A 23,549-nucleotide genomic window follows, 5' to 3' on the forward strand; every position below is an offset into this window, starting at 1 on the left:
ATCTAGCGTGTCCTGCGTTGCATATAATCGATGCAACGCAGGGGATGATTTAACAAAAGCGCATTTGCGAAAAAAGCACAATCGTTGCACGACTGTACCTAACCATAAACACCCATGCCTTTCTTAAAATCAATACACAGAAGTATAGATTTTTAAACTTGCATATTTAGCTAAAATAAATCCAGGTTAGCAGGCAATATTAACTAGGTGAAATTATGTCACTTCTCTTGCATTCATTGCACGCAGAGTCAGGGTTTATGCAACAGTTTGGGCCGCCTGGCTCGTTGCAAACTAATTTGCCAGAATTTTACGTAATTATGACATAACATTGAAGGTTGTGCAATGTAACAGAAATATTTAGACTGGATGCCACCCGTTAGATAAAATACAGTTCCGTATTCTAACAGTTCTAACAGCGTTCTAACAGTTCTACCAGTGTCCTAACAGCGTTCTACCAGTTCTACCAGTGTCCTAACAGCGTTCTACCAGTTCTACCAGTGTCCTAACAGCGTTCTAACAGTTCTACCAGTGTCCTAACAGTTCTACCAGTGTCCTAACAGTTCTAACAGTATACTAACAGTTCTAACAGTGTTCTAACAGTTCTAACAGTATACTAACAGTTCTAACAGTGTTCTAACAGTGTTCCAACAGATCTAACAGTGTTCCAACAGATCTAACAGTTCTAACAGCGTTCTAGCAGTGTTCTAACAGTATACTAACAGTTCTAACAGTGTTCTAACAGTATACTAACAGTTGTAACAGCGTTCCAAAAGATCTAACAGTGTTCTAACAGTTCTATCAGTGTACCAACAGTTCTATCAGTGTACCAACAGTTCTATCAGTGTACCAACAGTTCTATCAGTGTACCAACAGTTCTATCAGTGTACCAACAGTTCTATCAGTGTACCAACAGTTCTATCAGTGTACCAACAGTTCTATCAGTGTACCAACAGTTCTATCAGTGGGTTAACAGTTCTATCAGTGGGTTAACAGTTCTATCAGTGGGTTAACAGTTCTATCAGTGGGTTAACAGTTCTATCAGTGTACCAACAGTTCTATCAGTGTACCAACAGTTCTATCAGTGGGTTAACAGTGTTCTGACAGAGGGTTCTAACAGTTCTAATGGTCTCCCTTGTTTTTCTCACCACAGGGTCCCTTTTTAACATGCACGCACACATTTCAAAAAGTGTAATCACTGCGGCGATCGGCCTGGAGGTGCCCTGACAGAGAGGAAGGAGCCTCATACGCTGGTTGCTGCTGTAGTCATGGCAACAAGGCTGCGAGCGTTTGAAGTGATGCTGCGGTTTGGGCAGACTGATGGGCTGTGTGTGTGTGTGAGAGAGTGTGAACGTGGGAATACGGTATGAGGCTCTGTGGATGAGTGTGTGTGTCTGGGTTGATAGGCTCATCCCAAACGGCTGAGTGGTGTGTGAACTGAGCATGCCCAAAGCAGTCCTGTTGAGTACAACTAAAAGACAGACAGAGAGGAGGAAACTAGCTAGTGTAGCAGGGAGGAAATCAGAGGTCATAGAACTATGAAATGAGAGGCAAAACTGTGTGAGATGCGTGAATATCATATTAGTGTGTGTGTGAGATACTACAAACTGTGAGACTGTGTGTGTGTGTGTCAGAGTTTGAGAGACTGTGTTTGTCTGTGGTACCCCCCACTGCGAGACTGTTTGTGTGTGTGTGAGACCCACCACTGTGAGGCCAGCATGGTGAAGACGTCGGCCTGTGGGTTGTTGAAGATCCTCTGCAGCTCAGGATCTGACGAGAGATGAGCCAGCAGACGCAGTTCCACCTGGCAGAAATCTGACACACACACCACCATCATCATTCTCCTTCACACTACTGTTCATTTTCACTACCGTCATCGCTCAACATTTGTATATTAACTGACAATGTAATCAGCTGATAATGAACCAGGTAGTCAGCGGTAATGTCATTTAACAGAAAGGCAAAGAGAGATAAGAGAATAGAGGGAGAGGTTGTAAACAACACGTGTGTTGAGAGCGAGAGAGAGAGGGATGGGAGAGGTGGAGAGAGAGAAAATAATGGGGAGGAGGCAGATACACAAAGAGAGGGAGAGCGAGAGAGAGAGGAAAAAAGAAAGGAGGGGAACAGATGAGTGTTCCTCCCACCCTGATCCTGTTGTCAGATGAGAGAGAATGGCTGATGAGGCAGGCAGCAAGCCAGCCCCTCCTGTGAGATGCCTGGGGGCCCGAGTTACCTTACCCCCATCCCATTAACACCCCGAACCCCCTAACCCCTTATAATCTGTGACACCCCCCCCACCTTCCATCTCCAAGACCCCTCCCTCCCAAACGCAGCCTATCACATGATGATGACACACTTGCGCATGTTCCTCTCCGGATAGACAGAGAGACCCCGGTCTCTGTTGTGTGTGTATGTGTGAGCCACACCTTTCTATCCCTTATCATACTGCTGTCAGGCTGGAATGTTCAAGAGAATTACCATTACTGACATACACCTACTGGAGAGAAAGAGATAGAGGGGGAATGCTGACACACACGTCACACTGTAATTCAGTGTAATTCAATTAGTGGATTGAACATTGATTTTAGTGCTGGGGCTCCAAACTGGACTTGATGAGAATGTCGATGGCCGGCCCTGTATTCTCTCTCCACAGTAAAACAAACGTACTCAGCTATTAGCCTCTAATGATGTTTTTCCACTGCAGGGCCGTGCCTTGCTGTGAATATCACGGTTCCTCTATTTCATTCCCACTTGCCCATGGCCCGCTTGATTCCTGGAACCAAGCGGGATATATCCAGCCTCGTTTGATACCTGGTACTGACCTCCAACCAAGTAGGCTGGTGGGTGGGGTTACACATGGCCGTACTCAATGACTGGTCTCACGCAACGATGTCACAGCGTATGTTGTTGATACTCACGCACAAGCCACTGGCTCCGTTTTTTAAAAGAGAAAGTACATCTAACTACGAAACGGTACAGCTACAGAACACTAACGAATAACTCTGAAGCTAAAAACGCTGGATTCGACATCACCGACAGCGATGTTTGAAGCCATGGTAACGCTGAGCAGCAACGAAGCGCGGTAATACATTGTTTTTAGCCAAATTACTATCTAGCTAGCTACCGATGTCTTTTGATGAGCTTCATAACACATGCACACACACGAGGACACACACACACACAAGGACACACAAACACATGCACACACAAGAAAACAAGCACATACAGTGCCTTGCGAAAGTATTCGGCCCCCTTGAACTTTGCGACCTTTTGCCACATTTCAGGCTTCAAACATAAAGATATAAAACTGTATTTTTTTTGTGAAGAATCAACAACAAGTGGGACACAATCATGAAGTGGAACGACATTTATTGGATATTTCAAACTTTTTTAACAAATCAAAAACTGAAAAATTGGGCGTGCAAAATTATTCAGTCCCCTTAAGTTAATACTTTGTAGCGCCACCTTTTGCTGCGATTACAGCTGTAAGTCGCTTGGGGTATGTCTCTATCAGTTTTGCACATCGAGAGACTGAAATTTTTTCCCATTCCTCCTTGCAAAACAGCTCGAGCTCAGGGAGGTTGGATGGAGAGCATTTGTGAACAGCAGTTTTCAGTTCTTTCCACAGATTCTCGATTGGATTCAGGTCTGGACTTTGACTTGGCCATTCTAACACCTGGATATGTTTATTTTTGAACCATTCCATTGTAGATTTTGCTTTATGTTTTGGATCATTGTCTTGTTGGAAGACAAATCTCCGTCCCAGTCTCAGGTCTTTTGCAGACTCCATCAGGTTTTCTTCCAGAATGGTCCTGTATTTGGCTCCATCCATCTTCCCATCAATTTTAACCATCTTCCCTGTCCCTGCTGAAGAAAAGCAGGCCCAAACCATGATGCTGCCACCACCATGTTTGACAGTGGGGATGGTGTGTTCAGGGTGATGAGCTGTGTTGCTTTTACGCCAAACATAATGTTTTGCATTGTTGCCAAAAAGTTCAATTTTGGTTTCATCTGACCAGAGCACCTTCTTCCACATGTTTGGTGTGTCTCCCAGGTGGCTTGTGGCAAACTTTAAACAACACTTTTTATGGATATCTTTAAGAAATGGCTTTCTTCTTGCCACTCTTCCATAAAGGCCAGATTTGTGCAATATACGACTGATTGTTGTCCTATGGACAGAGTCTCCCACCTCAGCTGTAGATCTCTGCAGTTCATCCAGAGCGATCATGGGCCTCTTGGCTGCATCTCTGATCAGTCTTCTCCTTGTATGAGCTGAAAGTTAAGAGGGACGGCCAGGTCTTGGTAGATTTGCAGTGGTCTGATACTCCTTCCATTTCAATATTATCGCTTGCACAGTGCTCCTTGGGATGTTTAAAGCTTGGGAAATCTTTTTGTATCCAAATCCGGCTTTAAACTTCTTCACAACAGTATCTCGGACCTGCCTGGTGTGTTCCTTGTTCTTCATGATGCTCTCTGCGCTTTTAACGGACCTCTGAGACTATCACAGTGCAGGTGCATTTATACGGAGACTTGATTACACACAGGTGGATTGTATTTATCATCATTAGTCATTTAGGTCAACATTGGATCATTCAGAGATCCTCACTGAACTTCTGGAGAGAGTTTGCTGCACTGAAAGTAAAGGGGCTGAATAATTTTGCACGCCCAATTTTTCAGTTTTTGATTTGTTAAAAAAGTTTGAAATATCCAATAAATGTCGTTCCACTTCATGATTGTGTCCCACTTGTTGTTGATTCTTCACAAAAAAATACAGTTTTATATCTTTATGTTTGAAGCCTGAAATGTGGCAAAAGGTCGCAAAGTTCAAGGGGGCCGAATACTTCGCAAGGCACTGTATATGACACACAAACACACATACACAAACAACTGACCGAGTCACTCCCATCTTGCAAATGTAGACACACACATACCGGCACATTGGCTTCTAGGACACCAGATGTATGTCCTTGAACAGATTATTTAAAAATTGCACATAGAAGAAGTTATAGGGTTAATTGAGTTGCCAATGGCAGCACCTCGGTCGGCCTTCAACTTGAGATACTCAATGAGAAACGGCAGCACTGAGCTAGCCTGCAACGTCTCTTCCTGGAATAGCTCAAACTGCGCATGCTGTCTCCATGAGATGCCATCTTAACCGGCTTCCTTGGTTTCAAATGCACTACTGAGTCTTCACATAGGAATGAATGGTGTCACATGATCGATGGCTTTGTCCATTCATATACAGTCATTGGTCAATCTCAACAGTGTCACTCTCGACAGCGGCATAGACAATTTTCTCCGCCGGAACCCTATCATCCCCTCTCCTCTCATAAAAATGACAAAACAATCACATTTCCCTCCTGCAGCCGAATGAAATCGGCTATAAAATGATAAATAGTGTCTGCCTGACTGTGCTAGATGAGCTGGGCCTGTCTGGTTTAATATTGGTTGGCTGGTAATAAATATAGCTAGTTTAGTGCAGTGTGCTTTGATAATAGGCTGATAAAGGGTGTGTGTGTGTGTGTGTGTGTGTATGCATGAGTGTGTGTGTTTCTGATGATGATAGGCTTATAAAGGGGAGTTTCTAAAGATCTCTCCATCATTGTTTTATGCGTCAGATCACATTTGTAGCCCAGAGAATACTACGAGTGGGATGGGGGATTGTGTGTGTGTGTCTGGACGTGCTTTGCCCATGTGTGTGTGTGTAATAGAGTTGTTTCGGCAAGGTCTGCTCCAGCGAGATTTTGTTTAGTGACAAAATCACTACCAACTAGCATCTTCCTATTGATCCCAACAGGAAGAAAATAAGATGGCCAAAGATAGAGCATCTACAATCGATAAGTCCTAAGGGTCATATCATCTTGGCCTAAGCACACACACGCACACACACACACACACACACACATACATACATACATACAGTTGAAGTCGGAAGTTTACATACACTTAGGTTGGAGTCATTAAAACTTGTTTTTCAACCACTCCACAAATTTCTTGTTAACAAACTATAGTTTTGGCAAGTCGGTTATGACATCTAGTTTGTGCATGACACAAGTCATTTTTCCAACAATTGTTTACAGACAGATTATTTCACTTATAATTCACTGTATCACAATTCCAGGGGGTCAGAAGTTTACATACACTAAGTTGACTGTGCCTTTAAACAGCTTGGAAAATTCCAGAAAATGATGTCATGGTTTTAGAAGCTTCTGATAGGCTAATTGACATAATTTGAGTCAACTGGAGGTGTACCTCTGGATGTGTTTCAAGGCCTACCTTCAAACTCAGTGCCTCTTTGCTTGACATCATGGGAAAATCAAAATAAATCAGTCAAGACCTCAGAAAAAAAATTGTAAACCTCCACAAGTCTGGTTCATCCTTGGGAGCAATTTCCAAACGCCTGAAGGTACCACGTTCATCTATACAAACAATAGTACGTAAGTATAAACATCATGGGACAACACAACCATCATACCGGTCAGGAAGGAGACACACTCTGTCTCCTAGAGATGAACATTTGGTGCGAAAAGTGCAAATCAATCCCAGAACAACAGCAAAGGACCTTGTGAAGATGCTGGCGGAAACAGGTACAGAAGTATCTATATCCACAGTAAAACGAGTCCTATATCGACATAACCTGAAGGGCCGCTCAGCAAGGAAGAAACCACTGCTCCAAATCCGCCATAAAAAAGCCAGACTACTTTTAAAAAAAAGTTTTATTTCACCTTTATTTAACCAGGTAGGCTAGTTGAGAACAAGTTCTCATTTGCAACTGCGACCTGGCCAAGATAAAGCATAGCAGTGTGAACAGACAACACAGAGTTACACATGGAGTAAACAATTAACAAGTCAATAACACAGTAGGAAAAAAAAGAGGAGTCTATATACATTGTGTGCAAAAGGCATGAGGAGGTAGGCGAATAATTACAATTTTGCAGCTTAATAACACTGGAGTGATAAATGATCAGATGGTCATGTACAGGTAGAGATATTGGTGTGCAAAAGAGCAGAAGAGTAAATAAATAAAAACAGTATGGGGATGGTAAAAATGGGTGGGCTACTTACCGATAGACTATGTACAGCTGCAGCGATCGGTTAACTACTCAGATAGCAGATGTTTGAAGTTGGTGAGGGAGATAAAAGTCTCCAACTTCAGCGATTTTTGCAATTCGTTCCAGTCACAGGCAGCAGAGAACTGGAACGAAAGGCGGCCAAATGAGGTGTTGGCTTTAGGGATGATCAGTGAGATACACCTGCTGGAGCGCGTGCTACGGATGGGTGTTGCCATCGTGACCAGTGAACTGAGATAAGGCGGAGCTTTACCTAGCATGGACTTGTAGATGACCTGGAGCCAGTGGGTCTGGCGACGAATATGTAGCGAGGGCCAGCCGACTAGAGCATACAAGTCCCTTTGGTGGGTGGTATAAGGTGCTTTAGTGACAAAACGGATGGCACTGTGATAAACTGCATCCAGTTTGCTGAGTAGAGTGTTGGAAGCAATTTTGTAGATGACATCGCCGAAGTCGAGGATCGGTAGGATAGTCAGTTTTACTAGGGTGAGTTTGGCGGCGTGATTGAAGGAGGCTTTGTTGCGGAATAGAAAGCCGACTCTTGATTTGATTTTCGATTGGAGATGTTTGATATGAGTCTGGAAGGAGAGTTTACAGTCTAGCCAGACACCTAGGTACTTATAGATGTCCACATATTCAAGGTCGGAACCATCCAGGGTGGTGATGCTGGTCAGGCGTGCGGGTGCAGGTAGCGAACGGTTGAAAAGCATGCATTTGGTTTTACTAGCGTTTAACTACGGTTTGCAACTGCACATGGGGACAACGATCATACTTTTTGGAGAACTGTTCTCTGGTCTGATGAAACAAAAATAGAATTGTTTGGCCATAATGACCATTGTTATGTTTGGAGGAAAAAGGGGGAGGCTTGCAATCTGAAGAACACCATCCCAACCGTGAAGCACGGGGGTGGCAGCATCATGTTGTGGGGGTGCTTTGCTGCAGGAGGGACTGGTGCACTTCACAAAATAGATGGCACCATGAGGTAGGAAAATGATGTGGATATATTGAAGCAACATCTCAAGACATCAGTCAGGAAGTTAAAGCTTGGTCGCAAATGGGTCTTCCAAATGGACAATGACCCAAAGCATACTTCCAAAGTTGTGGCAAAATGGCTTAAGGACAACAAAGGCAAGGTATTGGAGTGGCCATCACAAAGCCTTGATCTCAGTCCTATAGAAAATGTGTGGGCAGAACTGAAAAAGTGTGTGCAAGCAAGGAGGCCTACAAACCTGACTCAAGTTACACCAACTCTGTCAGGAGGAATGGGCCAAAATTTACCAAACATATTGTGGGAAGCTTGTGGAAGGCTACCCAAAACATTTTACCCAAGTTAAACAATTTAAAGGCAATGCTACTAAATACTAATTGAGTGTATGTAAAGTTCTGACCCACTTGGAATGTGATGAAAGAAATAAAAGCTGAAATAAATAATTCTCTCTCCTATTATTCTGACATTTCACATTCTTAAAATAAAGTGGTGATCCTAACTGACCTAAGACAGGGAATTTTTACTAGGATTAAATGTCAGGAATTGTGAAAAATGGAGTTTAAATGTATTTGGCTAACATGTATGTAAACTTCCGATTTCAACTGCACATACATACAGTGGGCAAAAAAGTATTTAGTCAGCCACCAATTGTGTTACGGTTTTCTAGTGGTGATGAAGGAGAGTCGGACCAAACTGCAGCGTGTCGATTGCGATCCATGTTTAATACAACAAAGAAACACGAACTTACAAAAAAACAATAAACGAAACCGAAACAGCCTATCTGGTGCAAACTAACAGAGAGTACACATAGGACACTAAGGACAATCACCCACGACAAACTCAAAGAATATGGCTGCCTAAATATGGTTCCCAATCAGAGACAACGATAAGCACCTGCCTCTGATTGAGAACCATTCCAGACAGCCATAGACTTTGCTAGATAACCCACTAAGCTACAATCCCAATACCACCACCAAAACCCCAAGACAAACACACCACAATTACAAAAACCCCATGCCACACCCTGGCCTGACCAAATACATAAAGATAAACACAAAATACTTTGACCAGGGCGTGACAAATTGTGCAAGTTCTCCCACTTAAAAAGATGAGAGGCCTGTAATTTTCATCATAGGTACACTTCAACTATGACAGACAAAATGAGAAAAAAAATCCAGAAAATCACATTGTAGGATTTTTAATGAATTTATTTGCAAATTATGGTGGAAAATAAGTATTTGGTCAAAAACAAAAGTTTATCTCAATACTTTGTTATATACCCTTTGTTGGCAATGACAGAGATTAAACGTTTTCTGTAAGTCTTCACACGGTTTTCACACACTGTTGCTGGTATTTTGGCCCATTCCTTCATGCAGATCTCCTCTAGAGCAGTGATGTTTTGGGGCTGTTGCTGGGCAACACAGACTTTCAACTCCCTCCAAAGATTTTCTTTGGGGTTGAGATCTGGAGACTGGCTAGGCCACTCCAGGACCTTGAAATTCTTCTTACGAAGCCACTCGTTCGTTGCCCGGGCGGTGTGTTTGGGATCATTGTCATGCTGAAAGACCCAGCCACGTTTCATCTTCAATGCCCTTGCTGATGGAAGGAGGTTTTCCCTCAAAATCTCACAATACATGGCCCCATTCATTCTTTCCTTTACACGGATCAGTCGTCCTGGTCCCTTTGCAGAAAAACAGCCCCAAAGCATAATGTTTCCACCCCCATGCTTCAGAGTAGGTATGGTGTTCTTTGGATGCAACTCAGCATTCTTTGTCCTCCAAACACGACGAGTTGAGTTTTTACCAAAAAGTTATATTTTGGTTTCATCTGACCATATGACATTCTCCCAATCTTCTTCTGGATCATCCAAATGCTCTCTAGCAAACTTCAGACGGGCCTAGACATGTACTGGCTTAAGCAGGGGGACACGTCTGGCACTGCAGGATTTGAGTCCCTGGCGGCGTAGTGTGTTACTGATGGTAGGCTTTGTTACTTTGGTCCCAGCTCTCTGCAGGTCATTCACTCGGCCCCCCCGTGTGGTTCTGGGATTTTTGCTCACCGTTCTTGTGATCATTTTGACCCCACGGGGTGAGATCTTGCGTGGAGCGCCAGATCGAGGGAGATTATCAGTGGTCTTGTATGTCTTCCATTTCCTAATAATTGCTCCCACAGTTGATTTCTTCAAACCAAGCTGCTTACCTATTGCAGATTCAGTCTCCCCAGCCTGGTGCAGGTCTACAATTTTGTTTCTGGTGTCCTTTGACAGCTCTTTGGTCTTGGCTATAGTGGAGTTTGGAGTGTGACTGTTTGAGGCTGTGGACAGGTGTCTTTTATACTGATAACAAGTTCAAACAGGTGCCATTAATACAGGTAAAGAGTGGAGGACAGAGGAGCCTCTTAAAGAAGAAGTTACAGGTCTGTGAGAGCCAGAAATCTTGCTTGTTTGTAGGTGACCAAATACTTATTTTCCACCATAATTTGCAAATAAATTCATTAAAAATCCTACAATGTGATTTTCTGGATTTTTTCCCCTCATTTTGTCTGTCATAGTTGACATGTACCTATGATGAAAATTACAGGCCTCTCTCATCTTTTTAAGTGGGAGAACTTGCACAATTGGTGGCTGACTAAATACTTTTTTGCCCCACTGTACATACAGTATAATCTAGGCCTACATCTCAGATGGCTGGTTATTAGAGCCCAGCAAAATAAAATGAAGGGAAAACGATACAGTACATTAACCCCTGAAAGTGAAACATTCACTCAAATGATATTTTGTGTGCGCCTTGGTTCTAAAAGGGGTTAAAAAAACTTTAAAAAACTAGAAAAGGTACATTTCCCCCCCCCAAAAAAGAGAATAATAACAATAAGCATGTGGAATAACTTGCTGACACAAGTACACTAATAATGAATGATATGGCCAGTGTGACCTTTGCCTACCTGCAGCCAGGAAGGTGTAGCCATCCTGGGGGATGAACATGGCCCGTGGGTGAACAGTCACCACCTCCGCTTCCTTTCCTGAGAGAACCAAAACACACAGCCACCATGAACCTACCGTACCACATTACTGTACCAACCATGTTAATATAGTACAATCCTATTACCCCGGACTCCACAGAAAACAGTGGCAAGTGTTACTGAATGGACTAAAGAAAATAAAGTGAATAAAAAATGAAATACCCAGCTATAAAACCCAACTTCCACTTTTATAAAGATATAACACAGCTACCAGCCTTCGGTGAGCCTGAATAATGTAATTACACTGTTCAGGTTATACATGTGTTATAACCGCCTTGTCATCTCTCCATTCTATAGTGAGTAGTGCTGGTGAGTTTCCTAGCCAGTCAGCCAGCCAGTCAGTGCTTTAATTAACTGGCAGCCCTATAAATACAACATGTGTGAGAAGTTAACTAGAGGACATCTCCTGACTTCAATTAAAAGAGGAAAAAATAATTAAGTAAGTGTTTTTTTCTATATGGAAATATGAGAAGGAAATAGTGAGGTAGGGAAAATATATAGGAGTGTTGGAGAAGACAGCGAGAGAGCGAGAGAGAGAGAGAGAGAGAGAAAGAAAGAGATGTAGTAGACAGGTGAGAGAAAAAAAGAGACAAGAGGGAGAGATGAACAGTTAGTCCATCATCCACTATATGGTTAGCATTAAACTAGCTAGGTAAGAAACTGGTTCATGGTTAGCAGTAAACTAGCTAGGTAAGAAACTAGGTCGTGGTTAGCAGTAAACTAGCTAGGTAAGAAACTGGTTCATGGTTAGCAGTAAACTAGCTAGGTAAGAAACTAGGTCGTGGTTAGCAGTAAACTAGCTAGGTAAGAAACTAGTTCGTGGTTAGCAGTAAACTAGCTAGGTAAGAAACTAGGTCGTGGTTAGCAGTAAACTAGCTAGGTAAGAAACTAGGTCGTGGTTAGCAGTAAACTAGCTAGGTAAGAAACTGGGTCATGGTTAGCAGTAAACTAGCTAGGTAAGAAACTAGGTCGTGGTTAGCAGTAAACTAGCTAGGCAAGAAACTGGGTCGTTGGTTGAGGTAATCAGAATCCCATCAGGACGAATCTAACGCCACTTCATTATCCTGGGCAGGTAAGTGCTGACCCCGACTGAGTAAAAGAGGAAAAACGTCCCCTACTGTTCACCATCAACGTCACAGGCACACACATGTCGGACGTTCGCACACACACACTCACACAGGGCAACAAAACCCAGTGTAACACCTCTAATAAGGACTGATTAGGGCTTCAATCACCTTCAAAGAGGGGCTGGGTGACTGATGGAGGGAGAAAGAGAGGTGAAAAAAGGAGAGAGTAGGAGGAGACAGACAGACAGACAGACAGACAGACAGAGAGAGAGAGAGAGAGAGAGAGAGAGAGAGAGAGGACTAGTATGGTAGGTACACCTATAGCTCATCTCTTGGCAGTAGTACTGTAGACTACTTTATCACTGACCTCAATTCCAGAGTCTCTCAGTGCATTCAGTCAGCCCACTGACACCCTTATCAGATCACAGCAAAATCAGTCTACTTGAACAGAGCAATACTCAATCATGAGGCATCAAAGCCAAAGTAAGTGAATAATATTAAGAAATGCTATAAATGGAAGGAAAGTAGTGTGGAAACCTACCAAAAAACAATTAGGCAACAACAAATTAAATTCCTTATAGACAACTTCCTGGACAAAGCGTTCCACTGTAATAGTGAAGGTGTAAACTTGGCAGTAGAAAACATTTGAAATGTCTTTAAACATTTGAAATGTCTTTATTCTTTTGGAACTTCTGTGTAAAGTACACTGTTAATTGTTATTGTTTATTTCACTTTTGTTTATTGTGTACTTCACTTGCTTTGGCAAAGTTAACATATGTTTCCCATGCCAATAAAGTCCTTGAATTGAGAGAGAGAGAGAGAAAAAGAGAGAGTGAGAGAGAGAGATATAGTTGATGAGTAGGTGCTCTGGGGATATGATGAGTGAGTGGCAGGGCAGGGGGTGCGACTCACCGAAGGCAGGGAGAAAGAGAACCATAGAACTAGTGATGACCAGGGTGAATAAAAGGAGAAAGTGTACATGTCTGCATGACTAGTGTGACGAATCTCCTGTACACAACTATTGCCAGAGAGGAAGGAAATCGGGGATCGAGGCCAATGGTGACTTTAAAACATTTACAGGGTTTAATGGCTGTGACAGGAGAAAACTGAGAATGGATCAACAACATTGTAGTTACACCACAATACTAACCTAAATGACAGTGTGAAAAGTAGGAAGCCTGTACAAAAAAAGATCAGCGTGTGTGTGTGTATTTGTGTGCCTGCGAGTGTGGGAGGGGTGATTCATTTTACATTAAACATATGGAGAGGCTGTGCATAATGCATAATTAGACCGGATTTGAATGTGTGTGTGTGTTGTGTGATTAACTGTACCTTGAACATATTGCTTCTTAGTGATCTGCACCGGCTGCCTTGGGAGGGCCTGGAAGTTCTAAAATCACAAAACATTTATAGTCAAGCAAAGCACAACACACCTAGAGAAATATATTTATATGCATGATAATTAGAGAAAATAAGAGCGCAAGAGACCTTTTCTCAGAGGCTTTTTAGAATGTACAAAATAGCGTTGCCCAGGTAATGAATCCCGACCTTCAGTCAGTGAGTGTTAAAAGGCACAGGAGCGGTTGATATTTAACACTGACTGGCTCTACTACTACGACATCATTAGATCTGAACAGCTACCATTGTTAACAAGAGAGACTGGAGAAAGGGAGGTAGATGGTCGGAGGGAGGGGGAGAGAGATGGGGGGGGGTTGGCGAAAGAGATGGGGAGGAAGGAGGGAGATAGAGAGATGGAGAGAGGGATGGTTGGAGACTTGGCAAAGGCTGGCACACAGACAAAGCTGGCATGCAGTGCCCCATGCCACACACAGGTGTTACTAATGGAGACAAGTTCTAGTTAGAAAAATGTATTTAAGTGTCACTCCACAATACATTGCATTCGGAAAGTATTCAGAAGCCTTGACCTTTTCCACATTTTGTAACGTCACAGCCTTATTCTAAAATGGATGTTTTTAAATCCCTCATCAAACCATACACAATACCCCATAATGACAAATCAAAAGCATATTTTCTGAAATTTTAGCAAATATCACATTTACATAAGTATTCAGACCCATAACTCAATACTTTTTTGAAGCACCTTTAACAGCGATTACAGCCTCGAGTCTTCTTGGGTATGACGCTACAAGCTTCGCACACCTGTATTTGGGGAGTTTCTCCCATTCTTTTCTGCAGATCCTCTCAAGCTCTGTCAGGTTGGATGGGGAGCGTCGCTGCACAGCTATTTTAAGGTCACTCCAGAGATGTTTGATCGGGTTCAAGTCCGGGCTCTGACTGGGCCACTCAAGGACATTCGGAGACTTGTATTGAAGCCACTCCTGCCTTGTCTTGGCTGTGTGCTTAGGGTCGTTGTCATGTTGGAAGGTGAACCTTCGGCCCAGTCTGAGGTCCTGAGCAGGTTTTCATCAAGGATCTCTCTGTACTTTGCTCTGTTCATCTTTCCCTCGATCCTGACTAGTCTCGCAGTCCCTGGCGCTGAATAACATCCCCACAGCATGATGCTGCCACCAGCATGCTTCACCGTAGGGATGGTGCCAGGTTTCCTCCAGACGTGACGCTTGGCATTCAGGCAGGGAGAAAGAGAACCTGAAAGAGTTCATTCTTGGTTTTAATCAGACCAGAGAATCTTGTTTCTCATGGTCTGAGAGTCTTTAGGTGCCTTTTGGCAAACAAGCGGGCTGTCATGTGCCTTTTATTGAGGAGTGGCTTCCGTCTGGCCACTCTACCATAAAGGCCTGATTGGTGGAGTGTTGCAGAGATGGTTGCCCTTCTGGAAGTTTCTCCCTTCTCTAGAGAGGAACTCTGGAGCTCTGTCAGTGTGACCATCGGGTTCTTGGTCACCTCCCTGACCAAGGCCCTTCTCCCCCAATTGCTTAGTTTGGCCGGGAGGCCAGCTCTAGTGGTTCCAAACTTCTTCCATTTAAGAATGATGAAGGGCAATGTGTTCTTGGCGACCTTCAATGCTGCAGAAATGTTTTGGTACCCTTCCCCAGATCTGTGCCTCGACACAATCCTGTCTCGGAGTTCTATGGACAATTCCTTCAACCTCATGGCTTGGTTTTTGCTCCTACATGCACTGTCAACTGTGGGACCTTACATAAACAGGTGTGTGCCTTTCCAAATCATGTCCAATCAATTGAATTTACCACATACATGTGGACTCCAATCAAGTTGTAGAAACATCTCAAGGATGATCAATGGAAACAGGATGCACCTGAGCTCAATTTTGAGTCTCATAGCAAAAGGTCTAAATACTTATGTAAATAAGGTATTTCTGTTTTAATTTGTTATGCATTTGAAAAAGTTTCTAAAAACATGTTTTCACTGTCATTGTGGGGTATTGTGTGTAGATTGCTGATGATTTTTAAAATATTTAATCCATTTTAGAATAAGGCTGTAACGTAACAAAATGTGAAAGGTCAAGGGGTCTGAATACTTTCCAAAGGCACTGTAAGGCAAGGGGTCTGAATACTTTCCTTAGGCACTGTAAGGCAAGGGGTCTGAATACTTTCTGAAGGCACTGTAAGGCAAGGGGTCTGAATACTTTCTGAAGGCACTGTAAGGCAAGGTGTCTGAATACTTTCCAAAGGCACTGTAAGGCAAGGGGTATGAATACTTTCTGAAGGCACTGTAAGGCAAGGGGTCTGAATACTTTCCGAAGGCACTGTAAGGCAAGGGGTATGAATACTTTCTGAAGGCACTGTAAGGCAAGGGGAATGAATACTTTCTGAAGGCACAGTACATAGAATTGTTCATTATAGTGACAGCCACAGGGATGAAACTCCTACCGAAGAGTTCAGAGTGACATTTCATTGTCTGGTATGTCCGACCTGATGGGAGGAGATCAAAGCAGTGGTGGAGTGGATGGAGCTTTCATTCAGAAGGGAGAGTTTTTATAGTAGTCTATTTTGTTTGCTGTGTTGACAAATCCATTTCCCCTCGGGGATTCTAAAGTAATATAAAAGTAATATAATTCATTTGTCTCACAGCCACAGTCTGATTCATCCAATTTCTATTTCACATCATAGACCCAGGAGGTGGTGTAGGGTGGTAAATCTGTGTTTCAAGTTTGAATGTCACATGCAGAAGTACAGTGAAATGCCTTTCTTGCTAGCTCTAACCCCAACAATGCAGTAATCAATAACACTGTAATACTAGAAATAACAAGGTAGAACAAAAATAAACAAGATATTAAAATAAGAATAAGAACACAATAAACTAAGTAAGCAAAGTATATACAGAGTCAGTTCCAGTACCATATTTACAATGTGCAGGGATACTACACTGCTCAAAAAAATAAAGGGAACACTAAAATAACACATCCTAGATCTGAATGAATGAACTTTTTTCTTTACATAGTTGAATGTGCTGACAACAAAATCACACAAAAATGATCAATGGAAATCAACTTTATCAACCCATGGAGGTCTGGATTTGGTGTCACACTCACAATTAAAGTGGAAAACCACACTACAGGCTGATCCAACTTTGATGTAATGTCCTTAAAACAAGTCAAAATGAGGCTCAGTAGTGTGTGTGGCATCCACACGTGCCTGTATGACCTCCCTACAACGCCTGGGCATTCTCCTGATGAGGTGGTGGATGGTCTCCTGAGGGATCTCCTCCCAGACCTGGACTAAAGCTATCCCAAATCCTGGACAGTCTGTGGTGCAACGTGGCGTTGGTGGATGGAGCGAGACATGATGTCCCAGATGTGCTCAATTGGATTCAGGTCTGGGGAACGGGCGGGCCAGTCCATAGCATCAATGCCTTCCTCTTGCAGGAACTGCCGACACACTCCAGCCACATGAGGTCTAGCATTGTCTTGCATTAGGAGGAACCCAGAGCCAACCCGCACCAGCATATGGTCTCACAAAAGGTCTTTGGATCTCATCTCGGCAAGCACAACCCCCACCTGTTGACATCAGGCCTTCATACCACCCTCATGGAGTCCGTTTCTGACAGTTTGAGCAGACACATGCACATTTGTGGCCTGCTGGAGGTCATTTTGCAGTGCCCTGGCAGTGCTCCTCCTGCTTCTCCTTACACAAAGGCGAAGGTAGCGGTCCTGCTGCTGGGTTGTTGCCCTCCTACGGCCTCCTCCACGTCTCCTGATGTACTGGCCTGTCATCTCCAACCAGAGTATCAAACCCAAAGAGACATTTTCAAGCCGCCACTTCACCCACGTGTGTTCTGGCTCTGGCCCAACTCATCAGTTTCCGGGACCGGTCAGAACAGCTAGAATATTTTTCCGTTCTAGAAATCAATCGGGGAGGTACTCAGATCCAGACTCATTGTGGAGACAAAACTACCGTCTGTGGGTGTGGTGTAGCGTTTGGCCGGAGCAAGAAGTCTGGGTAGCCAGGCAAACTTAATCAAGGTTTGTAAAAAAAAATGTATTAAAAAATATCTAATAATATATCTGTTTGGGATTCTTGCATTCATTTTTCAGTGTGCAAATTATTTATAACCATGTATCGGTCCCCCGACCATCCGCTCAAGGAAAAATTGGCCCACGGCTGAAATTAATTGGCGACCCCTAGTTTATTACTAGTCAGTATGGGATGGGGTTATAGCAATGGGATGCTGTTCACACACTAATAAGGTCAGGGATACGGGCTGGGCCTCTGTACTGTACAGTATTTACAGTGCCTTCCGAAAGTATTCATACACCTTTGTCTTACTCCACATGTGTTGTGTTACAGCCTGAATGAAAAATGTATTAAATATACATTTTTCCTAACCTTATCTTCACACAAACCCCACAATCACAAAGTGAAAACAACAAGTTAAGAGCTTTCCACACCTGGATTGTGCAACATTGGCCGATTATTATTTATTTATTATTCAAGCTCTGTCAAATTAGCTGTTGATCATTGCTAGACAACAATTTTCAGGTCTTGCCATAGATTTTCAAGAAGATGTAAGTCTTTAACTGTAACTCGGCCACTGAGGAACATTCATTGTCTTCTTGGTAAGCAACTCCAGTGTAGATTAGGGCTTGTGTTTTAGGTTATTGTCCTGGTGAAAGGTGAATTAATCTCCCAGTGTCTAGCAGGAAAGCACACTGAACCAAGTTTTCTTCTAGGATTTTGCCTGTGCTTAGCCCCATTCTGTTAATTTTGTATCCTGACAAACTAACCAGTCCTCAACGATTACAAGCATACTCGTAAAATTATGCAGCCACCACTATGCTTGAAAATATGAAGAGCGGTACTCAGTAATGTGTTGTATTTTTTGCAGTATTACATTAGTGTCTCGTTGCAAGCAGGATGGATGTTTTGGAATAATCATAAACACTGTTCCCTGATCAGTTTGACGCAACCTCTTAAGGATCTGAACCTTTTTTACATTTTTATTTCTAACTGCCTGTAGCAAGGATATGCATATTCTTGATACCATTTGAAAGGAAACACTCTGAAGTGGGTGGAAATGTGAAATTAATGAGAATATAACACATTAGATCTAGGAAAAGACAATACAAACAAAAAAACGTGTTTTCAAAAAAATAAAAATAATAATTAATCTTTGAAATGCAAGAGAAAGGCCACAATATAATATTGTAGTTCAGGCGCAATTCATATTTTGGCCACTAGATGGAAGGAGTGTGTGTGTGCAAAGTTTCAGGTTGATCCAGTGAAGCATTGCAATACTGGACAGTATTTTAAATCAAGTCTGCCCAAATGTGCTGAATTGGTCAATTGATACATTTTCAAACACATAACTATGGAAAACATACAAAAATGATATGGTAATAAAACATTTAAGTTTACACACTGCCAGGAATGTCATACATGATGGATCATTATCTTATATACTAACTTTCACACATCTAGATGGCCGGGCGGGGTGGGTATGGAGCCAGAGACAGCAGTGGTTCAAACTGTAGAACCCAGTTACTACATTTGAATATAAAAATTGATTTTATAAAACAAAACTATGCAAAATCTTTATCTCTGGGGTCCTCAGAATTACAAATCAGAGCAAGATTACTGAATGTAAGTACATTATTTACCTTCAGAAGTGAGTGTATCAAACCAGTTGCAGTGATAACAGTTTTTTGCTGTTGTGCACTCTCCTCAAACAATAGCATGGTATTTTTTCACTGTAATAGCTACTGTAAATTGGACAATGCAGTTAGATTAAAAAGAATTGACGCTTTCTGCCCATATAAGACATGTCTATGCCCTGGGAAATGTTCTTGTTCTTTCCAACGTCATGCTAATCACATTAGCGGTCGTTAACTCAACCGTCCCAGTATAGGGACACCGATCTCGTAGAGATTTTAAAGGTACAATATGTAACTTTTTGCGCAACCCGACCAAATTCACATAGAAATGTGAGTTATAGATATGTAATTTTCATTGAAAGTAAGTCTAAGAAGCGGTAGATGCGTTTTATCCCTTCTGCTCTTAAGTTTTTGCGGCTTTTACTTTCGGTTGTGTATACCAGCTTCAAACAGCTGAAAACAATATTTTTGGTTATGGAAAAGACATTTCACAGCAGTTTAGATGGTACAATGATTCTCGTCACATAACCTGTGACCACATATAAACCCTGGCCTCAGATCAGGGTGGAGATAGAACAACTAAAATGTCTTCCAGACCTGGGTTCAATTAGTATTTGAAAATTCTTCAAATACTTTTGAGTGTTTTCTCTAGCCTGCTTGGAGTGCCAGATGGGCAGGGTTTGCAGTTTTGGGACTATTCTATTGTTTCTATTTCACCAGGCAGGCTCAATCAAGCCCAGATAAAGTAGCTGATATGATTTTGAATAGTATTTAAACCAAAGTGTGATGTCAGATGAGGTTGGGTAGCTAAGATGTTTTCAGGTCTATTGAGTTCTCTGAGCCGAGGCAGAACTTTAAATAACCTCAGATCAACACTATCGATCCACGAAGGAATTTGAGCCTTTGCACACACGCACACACAGGATTGATGAGGCGCAGGGAGAGATTGGGCCGGGCTCAACTGTTTTCCCTGTAATCCCTGTTTATCCAGACCAGTCCACACTGCTCCCACTACATTCACACACACCGCACGATCTATAACACTGGAACTGACACTGCTGCAGAGGGTGTGTGTGTGTGTGTGTGAATGAGTGATGGTGATGGTTAAATAGGGGAGAACCAGGAAAGAAGATCTGCAGTACTGAAATGTAATGTAGACACACACTTGCAGTAGAAACACACATCATCACAGTTAAAACACATACTTGCAGTAGAAACAGACATTAACACGAGCCACCTCCTCCCAGTCTGTGTCATCTGACAGAGAAAGCAGCACTCTGTACCTACAGCACATCATCTATTATTCACTCGACAGAGAGAGGGGCGGGGTGATATGGGGAGGGAGAGATGGAGGGCGAGGGAAAGAGAAAAGGGGGAGCGGGAGAGTGAGGTGGGGGAGAGAGAGAGATGGGAAGAGAGAGGGGGCGGGAGAGAGAGAGGTGAGAGAGGGGAAGCGAGAGAGATGGAAGTGAGGGGAGACAGAGAGGGGAAGAGAGAAGGGGCGGGAGAGAGAGAGGGAAGAGAGGGGGGAGAGATAGAGGGGATGGTGTGAGAGAGAGAAAGAGGGAGAGGGGAAGGGAGGAAAGAGAGATACTGCAGCAGTAGGGTGGGGACAGAGCTGAGCATATTCCCACAGTGGACATAGAAAACAGTAAATGGCAGCAAAATAATGCTGTGTGTGTGTTGTTGAATGTGTGTAATGACACGTTTTCTAGGTATAACCATATTGTGTCAAGTGTGTGTGTGTGTGTCTGTGAAACAGAGAGGTTTCTGGCCGTGGCATGGCAGGTGATTCACAGTGTCAGATGTGTCTGCTCAGCTTTCCCATCATGCACTGTATTCCTTCGAGGGCAGCAGATATCAGGATCAGGCTAAAACCTCCCCTCACACACACACACAGAGAGAGCTGCCAGGTTGACAGAAGGCTTGACCCCGCCCCTGCAGGTCTCTCTCCCGGCCCCTGCTCCTACACAGCATATGTTGAAGCACAGCACTGTGACCACACACAGACACAGTCACACACACATACACACAAATACACACACACACACACAGGGAGAGAGACAGAACGACAGACAGACACACACACACAAAGAAAATGACAGATACAGACAACTGCAGACGACAGAAATGCACACAGACACAAAAACCCAATCCTGCAGCACAGCGAACAAACCACCACAAGACAGATGAGAGAGAGTGACAGTGAGAGAGAGAGACAGACAGACAAACAAACAGTGAGAGTGACAGACAGAGCAAGAGTTACAGAAGACAAAATGTGAGAGAGGGAGGAATCAGAGAAGACAAAACAAGGAAGAGAGGGAAGGTAGCCTAAATAAGAGAAAGAAGGAGAAGAAAGGAGAGAAAAAAGGAGAGGAAAGAGAAGGAGTGTGTCTGCCAGTCCCAGCAGATCTGTCGTCTCTCATTAACCCTTTACAACCGTGTAGGGGTTGAGAACAAGTCCCAGTGTTTCCGGTCTGGAAGCACGCTATTCACTGCACCTACAGGCCCACTCTGGTATTGCAGTTTAGTTGAAGTCATGCCCAAAATGACAATTCTCAGAGACAAGTCAAATTATTCTTCTTTTTTAAATAAGACACTTTAGTCATTACCTTTGTACACAAAACATCCATAACATTTTTCAAGTAATTTTCTTAGAGGCAGATGTTTTTTTTTTAAATTATCACTCACAGCCAAACATTTCATATTCATCCACTGTCTGCTTCAGTGCACACTGAGTGCTAGTAACCGGCTTTCTAAATGTTTTCGGAAAGTATTCAGACCCCCTTGACCTTTCCTACATTTTGTTACATTACATTACTAAAATGGATTATAAAAAAAAAATTCTCATCAATCTACACACAATAGCCCATAATGACAAAGAAAAAATATCAGTTCTACATAAATATTCAGACCCTTTACTACTTTGTTGAAACACCTTTGGCAGCGATTACAGCATCAAGTCTTCTTGGGTATGACGCTACAAGCTTGGCACACCTGTATTTGGGGAGTTTCTTCTATTCTTCTCTGCAGATCATCTCAAGCTCTGTCAGGTTGGATGGGGAGCGTCGCTGCACAGCTATTTTCAGGTCTCTCCAGATCTGTTCAAGTCTTGGCTGTGTGCGTAGGGTCGTTGTCCTGTTGGAAGGTGAACTTTCGCCCCCAGTCTGAGGTCCTGAGGGCTCTGGAGCAGGTTTTCATCAAGGATCTCTCTGTACTTTGCTCCGTTCATCTTTGCCTCGATCCTGACTGGTCTCCCAGTCCCTGCCTCTGAAAAACATCCCCACAGAATGATGCTGCCACCACCATGGTTCCCAGTAGGGATGGTGCCAGGTTTCCTCCAGACGTGACACTTGGCATTCAGGCCAAAGAGTTTAATCTTGGTTTCATCAGAACAGAGAATCTTGTTTCTCATGGTCTGAGAGTCTCATGGCCTGAAACTCCAAGCAGGCTGTCATGTGCCTTTTACTGAAGAGTGGCTTCCATCTGGCCACTCTACGATAAAGGCCTGATTGGTGGAGTGCTGCGGAGATGGTTGTCCTTCTGGAAGATTCCTTCATCTTCACAGAGGAACTCTGTCATAGTGACCATCGGGTTCTTGGTCACCTCCCTGACCAAGGCCCTTCTCCCTGATTGCTCAGTTTGGCTGGGCAGCCAGCTCTAGGAAGGGTCTTGGTGGTTGCAAATCTTCTTCCATTTAAGCATGATGATCAAAGAACAAATAAGAATTTGTTCTTAATTGACTTACCTAGTTAAATAAAGGTAAAAAAATAAACAGTGCCTTGAAACAATCCTGTCTCGGAGCTATACGGACAATTCCTTCGACCTCATGGTTTAGTTTTTGCTCTGACATGCACTGTTTATTTTATTTTTTACCTTTATTTTAACTAGGCAAGTCAGTTAAGAACAAATTCTTATTTTCAATGACGGCCTAGGAACAGTGGGTTAACTGCCTGTTCAGGGGCAGAACGACAGATTTGTACCTTGTCAGCTCGAGGATTTGAACTTGCAACCTTCCAGTTACTAGTCCAACGCTCTAGCCACTAGGCTACCCTGCCGCCCCGACCAATCAAGTGTGGGACCAATCAAGTTGTAGAAATATCTCAAGGATGGTCAATGGAAACAGGACGCACCTGAGCTCAATTTCGAATCTCATAGCAAATGGTCTGAATACTTATGTAAATAAGGTATTCATTTTTTTTTATACATTTGCAAAACAATTCAAAAAGTCCTGCTTTCGCTTTATCATTATGGGATATTGTGTGTAGATTGCTGAGGATTTTCTGTTTAAATGTAATCCATTTTAGAATAAGGCTGTAACTAAACAAAATGTGGAAAAAGTCGTAGTTGAGGTAATACAGTATGAACATGTGGGTAGG

The 23,549-nt window shown here is 43.0% G+C and overlaps 1 protein-coding gene across 1 annotated transcript in view; it reads right to left on the reverse strand.

The window, feature by feature from the left end:
- LOC112214621 (DNA polymerase nu-like) overlaps nucleotides 1-23,549 on the reverse strand; it is a 66,995-nt gene that overhangs the window by 23,525 nt on the left and 19,921 nt on the right. The window contains exons 4-6 of the mRNA XM_042327157.1: nucleotides 13,473-13,530; nucleotides 10,996-11,073; nucleotides 1,701-1,812 (exon numbers count right to left, since the gene is read on the reverse strand). Of these exons, the coding sequence (XP_042183091.1) occupies nucleotides 1,701-1,812; nucleotides 10,996-11,073; nucleotides 13,473-13,530 (248 nt within the window). The remainder of the gene's footprint in view (nucleotides 1-1,700; nucleotides 1,813-10,995; nucleotides 11,074-13,472; nucleotides 13,531-23,549) is intronic.

The sequence above is a fragment of the Oncorhynchus tshawytscha genome, linkage group LG09 (genome assembly GCF_018296145.1).
Source record: "Oncorhynchus tshawytscha isolate Ot180627B linkage group LG09, Otsh_v2.0, whole genome shotgun sequence".
Taxonomy (NCBI): domain Eukaryota; kingdom Metazoa; phylum Chordata; class Actinopteri; order Salmoniformes; family Salmonidae; genus Oncorhynchus; species Oncorhynchus tshawytscha.